We start from the raw sequence: 21,030 nt of genomic DNA on the forward strand, positions 1-21,030 counted from the left end.
CTGCCGCTCTTGTGTGACCATATGAGTAGGTGGCACATATCTGAATGTTTATTGTAGCAATGCTCCTTTGCCAGTGGCGCAAGGAGGTTTTGAGATTTTACGCACTTATTTTCAGAAACAATTATATCGATCTCTACAGAAGTATTGGGAACCTAGAAAGTTATTTCTCATGCACATTACAATGGGGCCCCGCCGCGGTGGTCTGGTGGCTAAGGTACTCGCCTGCTGACCCACAGGTCACGGGATCGAATCCCGGCTGCGATGGCTGCATTTTCGATGGAGATAAAAATACCATGGGCCCGTGGGCCCATGTTTGGGTGCACGTTAAAGAACCCCAGGTGTTGTAAATTTCCGGAGCCCTCCACTAAGATGTCTCTCTAAATCATATGGTGGTTTTGGGACGTTAAACCCCACATATCAATCACCAATCACTTTACTATGAGATGAGCGCGTCGAATTTATTGTTAATTAATCATCAACAGCCTGACTACACGCCTATACTGCAAGGCAAAGGCATCTCCCATGATCCACCAACAAACCCGGTTTTGTGCTTTCTGCTGCCACGTAATACCTGCGATGTTTTTATTAATCTCATCGGCCCATCTAACTTTCTGTCTCCCCTTCCTGCGTTTGCCTTCTCTGGGAATCCAGTCAGTTACCCTTAATGACCAGTGGTTATCCTGCCTACATGCAACGTGCCCGGCCCATGTCCATTTCTTCTTCTTGCATTGAACTATGATATCCTTAAGTTAACCCCGGTTTGTTCCCTGATCGACTATTCACTCTTCTTGTCTCTTAAAGTTATACCTATCATTTTCTTTTCATTGCTCGCTGAGTGTTCCTCAATTTAAGCTTAGCCCTCTTTGTAAGCCTCCAAGTTTCTGCTCCATAGGTAAATAAGTATACCATCTTCTAGTCATTTCATTCTCGGGGTTCGGCTTCATGGTTACTACCTATCCTAAGTAGGCATATTCCTTTACAACTTCCACCGTCTCTCCACCTATCGCAAATTGCTGTTTTCTGCAGAGACTGTTGCACATTACTTTAGTTTTCTGCATATTAATGTTCAAACCTACTCTTCGGCTTTCCGTGCCCAGTTCAGTAATCACGAGCTGTCATTCGTCCCCTGAGTTACTCATTAAGGCAATGTCATCAGTGAATCACTTGTTACTAAGACGCTCCACATTAACTCCTAACCCTAACTCTTCCCAATATAGAACCCTGAAAACCTGTAAATACGCGGTGAATAGCATTGAAGACGTCGTGTCTCCCTGCCTTACACGCTCTCTTGCCGCTTTCTGTATGGAGAGCTATGGTGGCTGTGGATCCACTGTAGATTTCTTCTACTATGTTTTTGTAGGGTTCGTGGATGCCTTGATTTTGTGGTATGTATATATATATATATATATATATATATATATATATATATATATATATATATATATATATATATATATATATATATATATATATATATATATATATATATATATATATATATATATATATATCCTTTCTTATGGATTAAAATGATGTTGGCGTTCTTCCAAGATTCTTGTAGATTCTTGTCAAGAGACAATGTGTATATAAGGTGGCCAAAGTTTTTAACACAATTGCTCCGCCATCTTTCTACAGGTCCGTTGTTACCTATCCTCACCAGCGGCTTTGCCTTTTTGCACTCTTTCTAGGGCTATCCTTACTTCCTCTGTCGTTACTGGTATAGGATGTCAAGTTCCTCTGGGCTAATATTGCTTCTTACAATATCATCCTGGTTGTTTCGGCTTCTGTACAGCTCTCTGTAGAACTCCTCCGCCACCACAACTACCCTATCCATATTGCTTATGACATTGCATTCCTTGTCACTTAATGCAGACATCCGACTTTTGCATATGCAAAAGTTTGCCTTCGCAGCTTTTATATTTCTGCCGCTTTTTACAGCCTGCTCAATTCTCTCCATGTTTTACCTTCTTATGTCGGCTATACCTTGCGCCTATTGATTAAATTCGAAAGCTCCACTAGCTATATGTTGTCGGTTACATTTGAGGCTTTAATCGTTTGTCGTCTCTTAGTAAGATTTTTCGTCGTGTGACAGTTTTCCAGTGTCCTGTCTAGTGACTGTACCTCAGACTTCAATTGCACACTCTTTGATGATACTAGTAGGATTATCATTCATTGTGTCAATGCCAACATCGGTTACCTCGCATAGAGCCTCGAATTTATGCTGAAGCGAAACTTTGAATTCCTGTACTTTCCCTCTCACCACTAGCTCATAAATTGGCTTCTTACGTATAAGTTTATGCCCTTGCTTTTTTAAATCTAGGTGAATGCGAAGGGGAGACGGGAAAAGTGGTGATATAAGGTAGAGCACAATTGTTACTGATACAGGGTGGCCTGCATTCAGCATCTTGATTTGGGAATTCACTGTTAATATTTAAAATTAATTTTAGAATAACCAAATGTCAAGCAGTCATATCATTTGGTACATATTACCAGAGTACTGAAAAAAAGATCTTGCAATTTTATTGAGATCAGTGGACATTAAATTATCACTGAAGTTTCTCTTTAACATCAAACAGCAATAGCCTTGCGTGTAAAATATATCAGCCCGTAAAATAATCGGTGTAGTCGTAACCTAATTCGGGAGAGGTTACACCCATCGTGAAATTGGCTTCATTGTGTACGGTATTCATTATAACTGCATGTATCCATTTAATGCTGATACCGACGAGACGATGTGGGATGTGGGGCTTCGTGCTGTGGATGGCCTGGAAACACCCTGGAGATGAGACCAATAATCGAGGGACAGGTCTTTACCCATTAAGAGCTCTACTGCAACTGAATGGACTCTTACCATTCTATGATCACTGCATCGGATCTTGCAAACTACTTCTACATTCTGTACAATGCCTAGGTGTGCACTCAGAATGAAGCGATAATGTAATGAAGTCTATCATTATTCTAAGTTTCGCCATTAGTACTTCGCCACGTCCACTTACGGTCAGCACATTACCTGAAGAAGGTATTCAAGATCTAAGTTTGAAAAAGTATAGTCGAAGTCGTGCTTTCGTTCGCTGCTGCGCTAATAAACCTAGTCACACTATTAGCTCATGCGAATACATCAAAATTCTTTGGACACCTTTGAACTCTCTTAATTTTAACTTTTGACCCATCTGGCTTTTCGACACATAACCCATGAGCCGGCGTCGCAGATAAGTTCTCATCTTTAACAGCGGCGGCCAATTTCTTGCGGTGGTAATTGTAAAAAAAAAGTGGATAGGAACTTATTCCACTTATTTTGTGCCTTCCTGCGCCAGTAAACGCAACGCATCTCATCGGCCCACCGCTTTCTCTTTGTTTCACGAAACAGCAACAGCGCACGCACCAACGAAAACACAGCAGCATATCTGCTTTTGCCTACCACGCGAAACAGAACGCCTGACGACAGCGACATCAGATATTCGTGACGTATGTTTGGTGTAATTCGTCTATATGTGATAAATAAAAATAAATAAATAAATACAGCCGGTACTGATGCCTATTTTGATTGTTAGTGCGTATGAGATCATACATAATCAGCGTTGTTAAAAAGTGCGAAACGTATCAATGGGCACTAGTCTTATGTGAAGGAATTTTTAGAAAGCACCATCAGCGCTGTGCAAACGCACCAAGCGTCTTCACGTTGTACATCATTAGACGCATTCTACGTATAGCTCACGATGAAGCATGCGCTTGTCGAATGGTGGTTGAAGCATCGGGCTCCGGCAGGTTTGTAGGCAGAAATATTTTGTACGGGGGGGGGGGGGGATAGGGGCACCTCTTTCATCTAAAGTGGAGGCCCGGCAGGCAAATGGTTATCTTGCGCTATGTGTTGTGCATGGCGACAAAAAATATGGGAGGGAGGGAGGGAGGAAGGAGGGACAAGGGTTTGAATACCAGCCTTTGGCTACGACACTGAGATTCGCATAGCCCAGATCAAGACGTCAAATGCTGTCGTCATCAAGCTAACATTTTTTTTTTATGTATGTGCCGCGCTAACGTCAGACGAAGCTGTACCGTCCACTCATCCGGAATCCGTAGCGCTAGCCAAACACGTGATATTCGCATTTGGTAGAGGAGTGCGTACGCTCCGGTGATTTCGTATAGCGTGTTATTTGTCTTAATACGATGATGGCGCATTTTTGCGGCAGCTCTACTTCGCTGGTTCAGTTACCATCCGCTTGGCGGGCACTTACAAAAGAAAAAAAAAGATATGTTATTCATTTCCGCGTATTACGAGCTGCAGAATTATTTCACCGGCGGCGTGTGTAGCTTGCGTAGACAGGTGTAATCGACCGAGTGGTTGTAGCGGCGTCACGACCGTTCAACGCCCCCGTTCGTCCGAGCGGGTCTTCCGAAAGGGACGCCAGAGTCTTTGGCCTCGTTGCTCGCCAGCGGCAGCTCTTGTGTATCCGAGAACGACCACTAACCACAGTTCCTCCTTCACAAATCACACGCAGCGCGCACTCCGAAGCGCGCGGGGCAGCCCCGCGGGAACAGACCGGGGTCAGCTCAAACGGCGTCCACATGGCACCACAAATCACCGCTCCGAGACGCCCAATAACAACGTCTCCGCAATCTTTACGATGTTGCGCACTCAGCCACGCCCGCCTCCACCTGGACCAGCTACACGCGCGCGCCTCTCTGCAGAGTGCGCATATACGTTGGTGCGAGCGCTGCCTTTTCGAAACGATGGCCGGCCGCCCGAGGCTTATTCTCGCACGAGCTGACGTGGCTGGTAGCACGAAACACCGCGACGTGCACCACTCGCCAAACCCCACGCGTGAGAGGGACGACGAGCGGCGCAACGTTTTGCTTTGCCCTACAAAACACCTAAACGCTTTTTTTTTTTTTTTGCGCTGCGCGGTGGCATGTATTTCGCACGGCGGCCGGCTTGGCAAACTGCACTTATTCTCGTAATTCAAGCAGGCAAAGCTTTCTTTGCAGTATACGTGATGAGTATTTTCACTGAGGTGACAAGATGGTGGACAATTGTACCAATGGCTTTAAAAAATCCAGGAAATTAGAGCCTTCCCCTGGCCCACCGATGCTCCCAGAAGCGTTCCCAGAGTAGCTTCTCTGGGATCATCGGGGGGACGCCTCTGGGAGCATTGGGGGGACGCCTCTGGGAGCATCAGGGGGAGGCAGAGTATTATACACCAAATGTTCTTTTAACATGGGTAGCCATGGTATATGAACAAGAAAATATTGTAACCCAAGCGCCACGATGAATGGGTAAGCGTTTGATAAGCACATCCAATTATCCCACCTGTAATGCTAATCAGCGTCGATGATGCACCTTGACGTTCTCTACCTCGATAAATTTCATTATTTCATAGTTTCCATGAGTTATGCTTTTTTCCTCTATTTTGTTCTTGCAGATTGTTCATTCAGGGTACCATTCGTTCTTTGTTTTTCTTTTCGGTAGGTAAGGGCACAAATGTTTTATACTTGCAGGCATGCAGACCACAGCTCGGGACAGTCTCTTGTCTGTTACGCATAGTTAAACACAGATAAAAGGTCAAGTACAAATTGGGGTCAATGAATAACTAACGAACACAGGCCATAGTATCATTGGCCACCATTTGCACTAAATGGCGGCTTTAGCTATAGGCATGCATTTGCGAACCTTGTCAGAAAAGAAATGATCCTGTTAAGAGGAGACAACAACAACAAAAAAGAAAAGAATGCGGAGAAAAGAAAAGAGAGGACCGGCTTAGTAATTGGTGCCCATATGGTATACATAACGTAAGCGATGATTTCTGTTTACTAACGAGCTGAATTCACAAAATAATCCTTACGTAAGGGCTTTTTGTCATTGTTCAGAACTATTCATGAAAGATATTTGCAGCATCCGGACTAGCTGTAATTTATTTTTACAAGCAACTGTGTCGAGTAAGCGATTTTGTGTGTGTGTGTGTGTGTGTGTGTGTGTGTGTGTGTGTGTGTGTGTGTGTGTGTGTGTGTGTGTGTGTGTGTGTGTGTGCGTGCGTGCGTGCGTGCGTGCGTGCGTGCGCGCTAAGTATGAAGAGAGGGAGACCAGAGAAAGCGCGGGAACGCTGCGGCAGTGCCACTGACGAACCAACGAAAGAGTGCTGGGACCCGTGCAGTGTGTGTATGTCTGACTCGCCAAGAGCCACTCTGCGGCACTTCTTGCCGAGCGTCGCGTGCATGCGGTCTTCGATTTGTCCGATCGATGGTTCCGCTCTGCCGGTGCGTTGTGGGTCAAGGTCGTGGTAGCCGCCCATGGGAAGTGACATTTCTCTTCGTATCCTCCCCTCTTCGCGTGCCACAATCTTTCAGCGCTACCAGCGGGAACCATTAGTCTGGACAAGGACACCACCGCTTCTTTTTAATCTTGTAAACGCATGCAGACGACGCGGCTACGATTTCCAGAAGAATAGAGTCAAAAAGAAAAAAAAACAGCAGTGCATTATCGACACGGTTCACTGCGAGGGCGTTGGCTTTTTTGATGAACTGACGAACGTGTGTGGACATGTAAAAGAGTTCTGCTTGTTTCGCGGTACTCCTTCGTCCCGCTTGTTTCGACCAGCGCTGTTTACATCGTGTGTCACTGCAAAACTTCTATCGCGCAAGTGTGACTACCATGAGTAAAGCCAAAAAGAACGTTTAAAGGTCGATGTCTTTTTGGCGAAACTGAGCTTATAGTTGTTAAAAGGGCATATAGTTATAAAGTAAATTACATTTCTAGGAGTTCAACTTTTTGCGCCGACTTCGCACGACGTCATGGCTTTGCACAAGGCCACCTTCGATCGCTTTACTTAATTGCTCATCGGTAAAGAAGCTCCATCCATAAAAACTTTTGGAGAACATTTCTCTGTGTGTGGGCGAAAACTGGAATTCGTCACGCCCTGATGACGTACAGTTTTAGATAGGCAAGTATGCGTCCTTCATATTGTCATCTGTAGTAATAAATGTTTCAAAAAAAAAAAAACGTCAGCATTCCGAATTTTGTGCTTCTAGACAGCATATTACGTTTATGTGTTTTAGACAACACAGAATTTTCATAAAGCTTCTGTGGCAATCAGGCTCCTGTCCTTTCCACAAATGAACTGTATGTCGAAGAAGAATTACTTTTTTCGGATTTAAACTTACGTTGATAGAACTAATTTACGAAGCTCCTAAATTAACAGTTAGTTACTGGCTTCTGGACCGGTGTTTAGAGTACAAACATGTGTGCTAGTTTATGGCACATATACTTTTTTTTATAAAATAACACGAGTTCTACGTAGTTCCAGATATTAATGATCGGATTCCGAGGGCGAAAATGTAAACTAGTCACGCCCTGCCCATCCGGCGCCTACCGCCAAGACAAAAATTGAGAAAATGATTGAGGAGTATTTTGTTAATTAGTCATAATAGTGCATTTTAACTGCAGCAAAGCACATCCGCCTCGACGTGCTGTTTGTGTGTGGAAACGACGGGAGCCTTACTACAATAGTATTTCTGTAAAACGTCTGTGTTCTCTAATAAAAGAAAAAAACAAACTGTAGATAAACGTCATATATATGTAGCATCTACAAGAGATAGAAGCCTTTAATTGTTCCACATGTGAACTTTATGACTGCTGAGTGCATGTTCAAAACACTGCTGCATTATTTATTTTCATCTCACTTAACAAACGAGAGAGTGCTGTTTCGTATTGACTTTTATTCTTGCTGGATGTTTTCACACTAAAACTACTTTCATTTATGTGGCCGCGTGTTCAATTCGTCTAACGAGTAAATGTATTCCGTATTTATAGTAAGCAAAGTATTCAGTGTGACATAGTCATTTTATTATTTCTGCTGTCGAGCCCCGCCGCGGTGGTCTAGTGGCTGAGGTACTCGGCTGCTGCGGCCCGCAGATCGCGGGATCGAATCCCGGCTGCGGCGGCTGCATTTCCGATAGAGGCGGAAATGGTGCAGGCTCGTGTGCTCAGATTTGGGTGCACGTTAAAGAACCCCATGAGGTTGAAATTTCCGGAGCTCTCCTCTACAGCGTCTCTTATAAGCATATGATGGTTTTGGGACGTTAAAAGCCACATATCAATCAATCAATTTCTGTTATAGAATGCCCAGTGTTTTCTCTATTTTTTATGTTAACAACAAAACGTGCGATAATGCGCGTCTTGTTGTAAGCCTAGAAAGGACTCGAGTGTTAAAGCACTGCACATGGCGACATTCAGAAAACTGACTTCACCTAAACTGTATGTGTATACATTCGAATCACCTCAATTGCTAGCTGCGTGCATATCAGTTGCGATAGCTACAAAGTGTTATGCATTGGAACTGCTAGCAAGAAGCACCAATTGTATTTTGCCAGTGGCTGCAAGTAAATACCGGCAGCACACCAATTTCGATTCACGATAGCCATGGAGTACGAAGAAATATACTTTCACATACAGCCAAGGCTTCGACATCATGTGAAAAGAGGAAAGCTCTTTGACGGACTTCACATGCACACACACACACAAAAAAGTCCGTCTTAGATGCATGCAGTTAAACACCTGCAGCCAAGGGACTTAGGTTACCCGCTTTGTAAACACATGAAATTGGACTCTAGCAACTGCAGGTGCACAAACGTTTCGAAATTACACATCTCGAGCTACCTGAAAATCATGCCTTTGGTGCTTGTACAAGCAGCATGCGAGGAAACAATCATAAGACCGGTTGTGGGGTGAAACGATAATGGCATAGCCATGCGGCATAACGGGCGCATTCTGAGCACACAAAAGAGTTCAAGGCTGAAGTTTGCGGGCAATTTCAAATGCAGTGCAGCAGATTGGCGCCTTAACGCATGCGAAGTGGCGGCCGTGCAGGAAATCCGCCCTGCGTTTTGCGTCGTTTCCTGCATAAACAGCCACCCGAAGTAAACATTGGGAGATATAAATACACCGCTTCGCCCATGACGATTACTGCACGAAAAAAAGAACGAAGAAAAAAGCAGAGGCAAGGTCGTCGAATGCAGCCGGCGGAGCCGCGGCCTCTGGGGGATGATCGCGCACACACGAAGGAATCCCGGGCTTTCCCGCGTCTGAAGCGCGCTATAAACGCGCCAGTTGTGTACACGGGTTTTGTACACGGGTTCGATTTTCTCAGGCGGTGTTTCCCTCCGATGACAAGATAATCGTGGCGGTGCGCAGCATGATGCGAACATTAAATGAGACACTCGGCCTGTCCGGTCCGCCGTGCGGGAATCGATACCGAGGCTGCCCCGCCGTGGTGGTCTAGTGGCTAAGGTACTCGGCTGCTGAGCCGCAGGTCGCGGGTTCGAATCCCGGCTGCGGCGGCTGCATTTTCGATGGAGGCGGAAATGTTGTAGGCCCATGTGCTCAGATTTGGGTGCACGTTAAAGAACCCCAGGTGGTCGAAATTTCCGGAGCCCTCCACTACGGCGTCTCTCATAATCATATGGTGGTTTTGGGACGTTAAACCCCACATATCAATCAATCAAATCGATACTGAATTGTGGGCGAGCAATTGGGGCCTTCGTCGCCGCCAGTTGCGAGCGCTGCGTGCATATTGCGCCGTTTATCCTGTGGGTTTTCTCTGATAGACGGGGCCCCGTATGTTTAGGATTGGCTTCTCGGTAGTTCTCTGCAGAACTCCCCAAACGCGCTCCGTCGCTTTACTGGGTGCGCTTCCTCGTTCGCAGGATCGGTATTCACCGATCGCGCTACGTTCGATACATGACTAATGCATCCTTGTAGAAAATTGCCCCGCTCAATAATGACTGTATAGCGTCTGCCTCGTGGGTTTACCGATAACATTGACGTCGAATCTACGAGCGCGTGTTCTGTTTATTATGCATTAAGTAAGCTCTTTTTTATTTAAGGTAACAAAAAAAACTGCCACGTTATAGCAGCCACCGTGTGCCGAACAGATTGTAGGGAACGAGCTGTTATGATTGAATCACCGTAACGTACAGCAGTTGCTCCCTGTGCCAGTTCGACGCCGTAAAAACCGTACGCACGACTGTAAGCGAGTGAATGTGACTGTCTAGCGAGATCACGTGGTGTCGAAAATCCGGCTCTAGATTGGAAATGAGCGCTCACACATTATTCTCCTAGTGAGATATATAGCCAAGTGGTTAAGAGACTTACCTTAGGACCGCGAGGGCCCGGGTTCAAACGCCACCTCGCCGGAGAAATTTGTTTATTTCTTTATTCACGGCCTCCTCTGGTCACTGACTTAACCCTGCATGACGCCTTCTACTACAACTATACGACGATGATTATGGCATTGACAGCACAGAGCAGACTAAGATGGCTTCGCAGTATCAAACAAAAAGTGCATCTTTCACCAAGTCGACCAAGGCTGGGTCACAGCAGAGCTGGCGAGTGGCTCGTCCTAGCTTGGCTATAGACCTTTGCCCTCCCTTCTGTCGCATTTTTTTTTATTGCAGTACATGGCTATGCCTGCAGTACATGGCTATCCTACAGCACGCATTTGCCACAGAAATTGTGCAGATTTCACTAGTCACCCCACTGGCCCATTAAAGTTTGAGGGAGTGCACGGCCGGCAAACAGGGATAAGGGGCCGTACGTTTCAGCTTGTTCTGTTAACCATCTGCACCGAGTGATCAGGTGGTAATGGGTATACGTGCCGACTCTTGATAATGGGTGTTTTTTTTTTTTTTGCCTACGACACACGGCAAACATCGACCTTAACGGCTCTGCTGTAATAAATAAACGCTGATTGACACTGCGAGCGCTATACAATAGAGAATGTACAGCATGCACGAGCTATTCAAATTTCATGAATCGCGAAGGCAGGTCTCTCACTACTGTTCGCATTGTGTTGACGTTATGGAATTCAGTCTTGATGCTCTCAGTTGCGGTGAGACAAGCTTTTTTTTTCACATCGACGGCCAGCCTATCGGTTTCCATGTAAGCACTAAATTTCGGTTTGTTGGAACGCACTGCTTGGCCGAGCTGGGCGACCAGGTCGCGCAAGCAAGATAAGCCATACGCGCCCCAAACAACAACTGAACTTTTATTTCCCTTGAACGGCACGAGGAAAAGTCACGTGGTTCCTCGTGCGTACGCTTTTAGCATTCGCACACAGTATAACGCCGTTTCACGGCGCTACAATTCCCCCACTCCCCTAGTAAATGGTTCAACACCCCGTTGTGGTTCATAAGTTCATTCGCACCGGAGGTCTTGTGCATCGTCCACTCCGCGTAAACATTTCGACAAATCGGTCGGGTCTGCTGGTAGTCTTGCTGGCTGTGGAACTCGAGATGGTGCACGCACTTCACTGTTGTCCTCGTGCGCTCGTTTTACGTGGTCAAGCGAAACCACGTCATGACGGCCACCTCTGTCGATCGTGATGTGCTTTTATCCTCGTTTCACCCCCTTGAACAGCCCATCATAAGGGGGCTGCAGTGGGCGCTGTACGGCGTCATGCCTCACGAACACATGAAAACCAGAGATCACTGGGGACGTGGACAGGCTGTGGTGCTGCCAGACGTGGAGGGACAGGGCACAGCTTGATCATAATGTCCTGCAGTCGCAGGGCGTTCGCTGCCATGGGCGTTTTTACTGTTGATGACAAACTCCCCCGAAGGCGAAGTGCTGTGTCGTATACGAGTTCAGCCGAGCAGCAGCCAATGTCCGCTTACAGAGCCGACCCCATTCCCAATAAAACCAGTGGTAGAGCCTCGACCCAACTGTGACGTGAAGTTGCTGTCAGGCTATAGTCTTCAGTTGGCGATGGAACCTTTCCACCATACCGTTCCTGATTGGATGGAAGGCCGTTGTTCGAATGTGCTCAATTCTTATAGAACCGCGTGGTGTTCTCAAATAGGGCAGACTCGAATTGCGTTCCGCGATCTGTTGTCACGGTCGATGGCTCTCCGAATTGCGCTACCCAGTGGCAGATGGAAGCGTGGGCAACCGTTTCGGCTATGATATCTGGGATGTGGACGGCCTACAGCCATCGCGCGAAGTTGTCAACGCAAGTTAGCAAGTAGTTTTGCCCTTGACAATAAGGCAATGGTCCAACAATGTCCAAATGCGCATGGCAAAATCGATTGTCCCGCTCGGGAAAAGATCCTATGGGGGAGGGGGGGGGTCACAGTATGGCGCTGCATTTTGGAGCACTGACAGGATAGGCACTCCCGAGTCCAACGTTGGACAACCCAGTTTATTACGGGCCACCTGAACCTAGTTGTGCAGAGCTGCTGAGTGGCTCACATTCCCGAATGTGAGAGGGTATGCAGTGATTCATAAATGTTGTGGCGAAGATCCGGGGGTACGAATGGTATGGCCCTACCGGTGTACATGTCCAGATCCTGTCGGCCCATCCATCCATTGCAGCTTGAAGGCGCTGGTAGGTAGGTGCTTCAACTCCGGAGCGCTGCATTGAGCCGTCGTTAGTGTGAAGTCAACGCCGCTTGGTATGCTGATGGCATTCACTGGGCTGCGTGAAAGAGTATCTGCCGCTGCTTGTCCTTGCCACTGACATGGCCTATATCTGTCGTTAATTCTGCTATGTAAGACATTTGCCGAAGCTCTTGTGCCACGTGTGCACCCGTATCTGAGTTGATCGCACGCAATGCGTAAAAGTCAGTGGCTTGTGATCCGTGAGCACAAAAAAATCTCAACCTTCTACATAGCGGCGGGAATGTATCCGCGTATATGGCCAGGAGCTCCCTACCAAAGGTGCTGTATCGGCATTCGGCCGAGCTCAATTTTCTGGAGAAGGAAATGGGTTGCCGCCTTCCGTTTGACTTCTGCCGTAGTACGGCTCCAACAGCTGCGTCTGAGGCATCCACCCTTACGCACTGTTGTTTACTCCCAAGTTGCGGATACGCGAACAGGGCGGCATTCGCGAGAGACTTCTTAATATGCTGAAACGCATCTACTGCTAGACCGTTCGACTAAATGTCGCCTGCCTTAGTTCCTGGAGCTGCTAGTAGGCTGTGCAGCGGGTGAAGGATGTGGGCGCACTTCGGAACGAACCTGCGGTAGAAGCTTACGAGTCCTAGGAACTCTTGGAGCTGGCGGATGGTTTTTGGCTGTGGAGACCGCTGTACTGCTTCGACCTTGTCCGGATGTGGTTGTACTTCCGCGCTTGAAATGCTGTGGCCTAAATATGGTAGTGATGGTACCCCGAAGACGCATTTGGCCGTATTGATCACGATGCCATGTTCGGCCAGTCGCTTTAGCACGCAACGTAGATGACTTTCGTGCTCTTCGGGTGTGCGGTTAGCAATCAGCAGGTCATCCAGGTAAACCTTGCAAAAGCCGAGGCCCCGGACAACGCCATCCATCAACCGTTGAAAGGTTTCGCCAGCATATCGTAAGCCAAAAGGCATCCGCAGAAATCTAAATCTTTCGAATGGAGTTGTTGTTGCGGTCTTGTGAACATTCTCTGGTGCTACAGGTACCTGGTGGTATGCTCTCACCAGATCTATCTTGGAGACGATTTTCGTGCCGTGCAGGCAAGAGGTCGGGTCGTGGGCGTGCGGCACTGGGTAACGGTTCGGCCCGGTCACATGGTTTAGTACCCTATAATCCCCGCAAGGCCGCCAATTAACATCTCTGGTTTGCGGACAATGTGGAGAGGCGATGCATACGAGCTGGATGAAGGGCGTACTATGCCGAGTTCCATCATATGCGAAAACACCTTCCTGGCTAGCCGTATGTTCTCGGGCGAGATACGCCGCGGCCGCGCATGGTCCGGTGGTTTTTATGTCCGGACCGTGCCGGAGGTTTCTATGTGACGCTGAACATCATGCTTTACTTCGGTGAATGCCTGTTGCTGTCGCGTCAGCTCTGGGAACTCTTGTACTATGGCGGTGAAGCGCGATTCTCCTAATGGATGGAGTAAGGTCGGGTTGAGCGGAGGATGCAAACATGGCTTGCCTTGAACCACTGCGTGGCATACAGGATCCTGAAGCGGTTTGTTTCGAACATCAACCATCAGACCAATGTGTTGCAGAAAGTCGGTGCCCAATATGGTGAACTTTACATCAGCGGCTATGAATAGCCATGTTAACATTCTGTTGAAACCGAAGTTCGGTGGGAGTGAACGATGTCCGTATGTTCGTATCACCGTGTTATTTACGGCTTGAATGGCGATGTAGTAGGGTTCATCCTATCGGTTTGTGACGCAGGTATCGCGCTCACCTCGGCACCTGTGTCGACTAAGAAATGAACCCCGTTGTTACGGTCGGTAACGAAAAATACCGAGGGACGACTTTAAGGCAGCGTATACATAGAAGCACTGCTCGCTTTCAGTGCTTGCCGTGGTCATTTCCCGAGCGCGCGCAGGGTGGGGCACAGTTACACGCAGCATTTCGGAGCAGCCGATGATACCAGGCACATATTTTGCCACTGAGTATGTGATAGCAACGTGTTTGGCTCGCTAGCATTTTGTGCTGTCCTGCTTGTACGCAAAGCTGATAACTGCTCTATAGTCGAGAAATATCTGCGAGCATCTGTTAAAGTTCATCCTGAGTCTGTTTTCGCACGGCCGCCAGTGATGTGGGTGTGGTAACCGCCATGAAACGATCAGCGAGCTCAGCGATGGCAGGTAAGTCTTTCGGCTCTGATGCCTCGACAACCAAGCGAACACTTGACGGCAGCTTTTGCAGACAGAGTTCTCGAAACAATGCTCCGTCTAAGTTGTTTGTTATTTCGACGCACAATAGTTGCAGGTGCCGCAACAGTTGACTACAGGAGTACGGTCGCCGATGCTCGTGTAGTGAAGCAATTGCTGTAGTCGCTGTGATTTGTGGGGCGTTACATGGCTAATAAGAGTTTCTTTTAGCGTTATGTATGCTTTTTCAGCAGGTGGGTCGAGTAAAAGTTCCGTGTTTCACTAGCTATGGATGGCGGGAGGTTGCTCACGACGTAATGGTATTTGGTCAAGTCTGATGTGATGCGTCGCGCTGCGAACTGGGCTTCTACTTGAACAGAGTGCGGGCTCCGCGGTCCAAAAGGGTGGCAGCTTACCGTCGACTGAGAAGACTGACGGTGTATAGCGCCCGTTGTGGATGCGAAGTCGTAGTCGCGGAGTCAGTCATCGACGTCGAAGTCATTGCGACGTTGATGGTCCACCCCGGTGGCCGTACCATAATTCCGGGTCACCAATGTTAGAACGCACTGCTCGGCCAAGCAGGTCGCGCAAGCAAGTGAGCCACACGCATTCTTAACAACTGAACTTTTATTTCCCTTCAACGACGTGAAGTCACGTGGTTCCTAGTGTTTACGCAGTTGGCATTCGCGTACAGGTTTATATCGGTGGTATGCAAAATTTGGATTCTGCTCTTTACAGGGAACAATGTCTGGAGTCCTTGGTTCTGGGGTTCTTGGCGTAGAAGTGCAAAGAACTTCACATGCACACTCTTAGAAAAAAGGTAGTAGTAGTTGCTAACTTAGGGGTAGTAATGGTTTGTCACATATGTTACAACCCTGGTAGTAAGCACAGTTAGTAACGGCGAGGGTGGTAACAGTTACTACCTTTGCTGTTACTACCAGCATGTAGTAACTGTTACTATCTTAGCCATTACCACACATGGGTTGTAACTTTTAAAGGTTTCAAGAAAAAGAATTTGTAACCGATACTACCCTGTTCACTCATTTTGGCAATATATTTCTGCATTGGTAATGGTGATCAATCATTGTCTCATTACTAGACAACTTGGGGTAATGAAGCGTGGTAAGCCATGAGTGCGAAAAATACATATACCTAGCAAGTTCACTATTTTTTACGCATACATATGGTATGACGTAAGCGTGGCCGATATATAGCCCCTACATTGCAGGTGCATGTCTGGCACAAGGCAGCACATGTGTTTCAGGATTAATTATGACAAATGTGAATCTATAGCACCACGATATACTACCTGGTTACGTGTGTTTGAGGACGTGGCACAAGACTTTTAATTAGTCTTACTTATAAAAATTTATATGTCACATTTATTGAATATAAAAGGCCACAAAACGGCGTTATGTACAGTGGCCGAAACAAAGTACCAAACTCATTCTCAATGGATTTCAATGCTTCACATGGCTAGTATTTGAGCTGTGAAAAGGTAATAATCGTTCTTGGGGTTGGACGCGCCAAAATAATAATATTTGGAGACATGCCGCAGTGGATTGATTGTGACTGTCCTCGGGGCTAATTGTGACCGTCAGGTTATTTTGATCCACCCGTCTTGTTAATTTGCTGTAATTTACTAAGTTTGTTGTAATTGTCTATTACAACGCGTGTATCACTTGCCTATGGTTCATTATTTTGTACTTCTCGGTTGGGTAATTTAAAACAAAATTGTTTTATTGATCTATGGATATCTTCGTGCATTTTTCCGTTTAATGATACGTCGAGACGATTCCTGTCATAAATTATCAGAATCGGAATCACTATTTTGGATTAGATAGTCAACAGTCTAGTAGTAAAAAGGCAGTAACATGGCAAGAAAGGTAGTAACGGCTGCAGTTACTACCTCTTTCATTCCAGTTACTAACTGTTTACCAATGTAGGTAGTAAAGAGGTCACCAAAAGTTAGTAACGGTTGCAGCTAGTAACTGTTTACTCACGTAGGTAGTAAAGAGGTAGCAAAAGGGTAGTAACGGTCCAAAAAAGATAGTAAACCCAGCAGCTACAACCCGTTTGCTTGTACTTCCTACCTTTTTGCTAACTTTTTTTAGGAGTGTATGTATATGTTGTGCAAAAGGCAGCAACAGTACCCAATGGCTAATACATTGGCAGGCCTGAATACGTGGCCTTGATTCAGAACAACTTATACCAAAGCTGTACCATACATAAAGGCACACTGAGGACGAAGCCTACAAAGCAATGGAGACGACGGGCAAAGTAAGTATAAAAGGAGTCCCAGAACTAATAAATATCAGACGCCGCTATTCTCGGAGGAAGAGGGGGAAATGTGCTTTGGAAATAGGGCCCGGCCGTATAGCCCCCAAAATAGTGGTCCCAAAATAACGTCTCCATAAGAAGCGATCCCTCGCACACGTATACCCAAGCTGGCCTATAGATATATATTTGTTGTGTCGCTGCTTTTCGACCTTGGGCCATTTAGAGCAAGGTGGTCTATTGAAAGACCGCGCCGATCATCTTTTAATTGATACGACCAATTTAGCTGAAGAATGATACTTGGGGGGATCACTCGTTCAACTCGAAAGTCGCGTATTGCCACGAGGACAGACGGTAGCTCAACAGCGACTTCATTAGGAAGACGTGTAAAGAAACGTGAATGGTTCTGTCAAATCAAGGCGAAAGACTTAGCGTGAAAGCTGACCGTCGGTGTCCCGCGGCGACGGCGTCAGTGTGAACTATGCAAAAAAAAAAAGTCATCGCGTGATGATGTCATCACATGGCACCGTCGCTTGGTCAAAGGTGGTACCAGTCCCGGACACAGTGGAATACCAGATGAGGTGCGGAAAGCTCGCCATTCCTCCGATTTCAGCCCCGCCGCGGTGGTCTAGTGGCTAAGGTACTCGGCTGCTGACCCGCAGGGCGCGGGTTCAAATCCCGGCTGCGGCGGCTGCATTTCCGATGGAGGCGGAAATGTTGTAGGCCCGTGTGCTCAGATTTGGGTGCACGTTAAAGAACCTCAGGTGGTCGAAATTTCCGGAGCCCTCCACTACGGCGTCTCTCATAATCATATAGTGGTTTTGGGACGTTAAACCCCACATATCAATCAATCCTCCGATTTCAGAGGTAGTGTAAAGGTGCGTTGGGCGCTAAGAAAATGCGTTGGTTGAGTAATGGCCGAGATGAAAACAACCTTTGTCTCCTTCGAGTCGTTCGTCTTGGGTGATTGCGTGATTGAGCCGGCGAGTTTTTTTTTTTTTCTCCATTAAGTATGTGACGAAACAATACACTAGCGATTGGCGAAGCGCGTATCACTCATATTACTACTGTAAAAAATAATTAAATTTTGGGGTTCTACGGGACAAAATTACGACATAATGAGCCACGCAGTATACAGTGACAGCTGTACTCCTAGTTAATTTTGATCCTGTTGTGTTTCTTGAGGTGTAATTAAATCCAAGTGCAGGAGTGTTTTCGCATTACGCTTCCACTGATATTCGGTGCCATTGTCAGGAATTGAACTCGCGTCCGAGCTTAGCATTGTAGTACCGTAGCCACTAACCTATTACGGCTCCCACTGTTGAAGAATTCGCAAATTCAGTCGATGGGGCCCGTTTAGGTAACCTAGCAAGTATTGAGATCGGACTAGTTAGTATACTGATTCATAGCTGCTCAGTGAGCAAATTGAATGAAACGCGATTGGAGAAGCGCTAGTTCTACGTCCTCGACTCCTCGTTTTGGGTTTCGTTCAACCTGCGCTACCTGAAGCTGTGGATGGGTCGGGATGGCTTATAGTAGGAAGTTTGCAGGCACAACCGCGAAAGTTGGGTAACATACATAAGACAGCATTCGGAAGACACAGTGAGAGGCATTCGTCCTGCACTGAAAATAGAGGACAATTATGGTGCTACGTTTCAGAAACATGGTTGGTTTTAACGCGATGGCGTTAGAGAGCTCATGTCGCAGAAATCCCGCCGCCGGCATCGGCCCCGTTGGTTGTGACGAAAAATTGTCTGTGCGTCTGTGACCGAAAAAGCAAGTTACAGAGATCACCGCGGGAGACCGCTACTTGTCCACGCATGCGCGCGCGATCACACTGAGAAAGCCGTGCATTCGAAGAAAAAAAAAGTGCTCAAGGTCACGGGGTGCGGTAGTTTCTTCGCCCCTGCCACCGCTTCCTGCTTAACTTCCAGCGCTTTCGTCGGGACGAGAGAAGAGATAATGCAATCGTAGCATGTGACGAACCCTTGTAACTCCACTCGCAGGCACTGCGCTGTGCTCCGGACCGGGTTGCAGAAATTAGGTGCCTTTTCTCATCTAACCACTACCACTATCACCACCACCACTCCACTCGCACTAGACGGATTCTTGAAATTTTTGTGGCGTTGAATTCGTTAAGCAATAAGCTCTTCTGTGAATTCATTCCATGCTTACTTAAAAAAAGTGTTTCAGGGCCCCTTTAACGCATTTTGTTTGACAGGTGTCACGACGAAAACCAGCCCATTCGGCGATAATAGCCCGCGCTGGTACAATCTACTGTGTGTGTGGGGGGGGGGGGGGACGAAACATATTAATAAGTGTGCACTTAGTGTTTGAAGGGCGCACTAGGGGCTGGATTTCGCTATCGCGTTCAACTCTTAAAGGCGAAGCTTAAGGGTCCCTCAATTTTCAAGGCGTTCTTCAAAACTTGGTCATCAGCATCCTTGATTACGGCACGCTGCACTTTCCTTCGGGGATTGCAAACTGCAAGAGCCCTACAAAGTAGAGGTGTGCACGGGCTTCGGGTGGCACGAAAGCCCGGGCCCGGCCGAGACCGTGGGCCGTGTTCAGCCAGGCCGTTGTCTTCTCATCTCGGGCTCGTGCCGGGTTCAGGCTTTATTGTTTTTTCTCGGGCAGGCCGGCTCAGATGCGAAGCCCGTATCGTTCCCGAAATATACAAGTGCAGTACCATTTTCCACTGCGTAGGGTCTTCTCTGCAACCGGCTCCATCCCATTTCTCGGTTCTCGTTTTATTTGGCCACTTTAAACGCAAGGAAAGAGGATGAAGCCACACAAGGTGAACTTGTGATTATCTAAACACTGAATGATTCCCTCTCCAAAATCTGAGGTACTAACTTCTGGAAGAACAAAGGTTCTAAATAGTCCAAATATACTTCGAAACATGCATCGGCGATTCGGGATACCTGTGCGAGCAGTGAACGGACCTTTAGTTGGGCGGGTATGTGAGGCAGGAGAACCGCCCTTCACAGAAGCCCGAATCGTTGGACACCTTCTTTTTACACAACTTGCAATCGTTGCATGTAGTGAATGTCACGTGTCGTTTGACATGTTGAAATATATGCCCTATTATCGAAAACGACATCTTGTCTACGCAGAAAACCTTCATAACGCCAGGCCAGACCGGGCTTTTGTTTTGGTACGTTGGGCGGGGCTGGGCGGGCGGGCTCGCAGCTCTCTGGTATCGGGCTGGGGTGGTCATTCTACACAGTCAGCGGACCTGAGCTGGGCTCTGAAATTCGGCCCGTGCTCTGCTCTATACTACAAAGCCGTGACAACGTAATCATGGAAACTGCTGCGCAAGCATTACAATTCTTAGTTGTAATGTACACAATATACAGGCGTTTGCATATTACGTGCCAAGACCACAATTAGGTTATCAGAGACGCCGCAGTGGAAGGCTCCGGAAATTTCGACTATTAAAGGGCCACTCACCAGGCTCCCAAAATACGAAAAAAGAGCGCAACACTTTTTCCTAATAGTTCTCGTCCTTCTTGGCGCACTACTGTGACGTAGACAATAGTTCCCATTACGTCTGTACATGCTCCCGATTCATTGTTATATGCGAAATATCACATGGGGGGGGGGGGTGATTTGTCTGCTGCACTGCTTCGCCATGCAGCCGCCTATCCGTTCTTCTTTGTTTCGCATAATTATTGTGCACAATCAACCAATCAAGCTAGATTTCTTGTGTTTATACAAATACGTGAGTGGCGATAACAGCGTGCAGCTGAGAAAAGTAAAATCCTGATAGACGCTTAGTGCTGATATTGTTCACGTGCATTCAAGAACTAAGGAGCGAGGAGGATGCATCGTGTGTATGAAGATGAGGAGAAAGTCACCCCCTCGTCTTTAAACGCGGGTTGATGAGTGGCACCTAAATCCACGTATACACAAGCCTCTCGTATTTCGCCCCCATCATAATGCAGCCGGGCTTCGATCCTTCGAACCAGCGCTCGGTCACCGTGCCCACCTTGGTGCCTTTGTTTGGGACATATCGAGAGGCTTATAATTCAGCACCTGTTCAGCGCAGCAAAGAAAGGAAACGTGTGCCGCAAGAGCTTGTGGGCGATTAAGAAGAAACCATCGTAATCGATAAGAAATTTCAAGAGGTCACGCTACTTCATCATATAACCGTTTCGTGTACATT

General features: G+C 47.0%; 1 protein-coding gene across 2 annotated transcripts in view; it reads left to right on the forward strand.

The window, feature by feature from the left end:
* The window catches only part of LOC119175993 (uncharacterized), a 174,479-nt gene that overhangs the window by 21,889 nt on the left and 131,560 nt on the right, over positions 1–21,030 (forward strand). Inside the window, exon 1 of one of the 2 annotated variants that reach the window (XM_075877170.1) lies at positions 14,318–14,579. The exons of the other annotated variant lie outside the window; for it this stretch is intronic. Within the exon in view, the coding sequence (XP_075733285.1) occupies positions 14,549–14,579 (31 nt within the window). The 5' untranslated portion in view covers positions 14,318–14,548. Of the gene's footprint in view, positions 1–14,317; positions 14,580–21,030 lie in introns of those variants that run through there. 2 annotated transcript variants of the gene reach the window in all.

The sequence above is a fragment of the Rhipicephalus microplus genome, chromosome X (genome assembly GCF_043290135.1).
Source record: "Rhipicephalus microplus isolate Deutch F79 chromosome X, USDA_Rmic, whole genome shotgun sequence".
In the NCBI taxonomy this organism is placed as follows: Eukaryota; Metazoa; Arthropoda; class Arachnida; order Ixodida; family Ixodidae; genus Rhipicephalus; species Rhipicephalus microplus.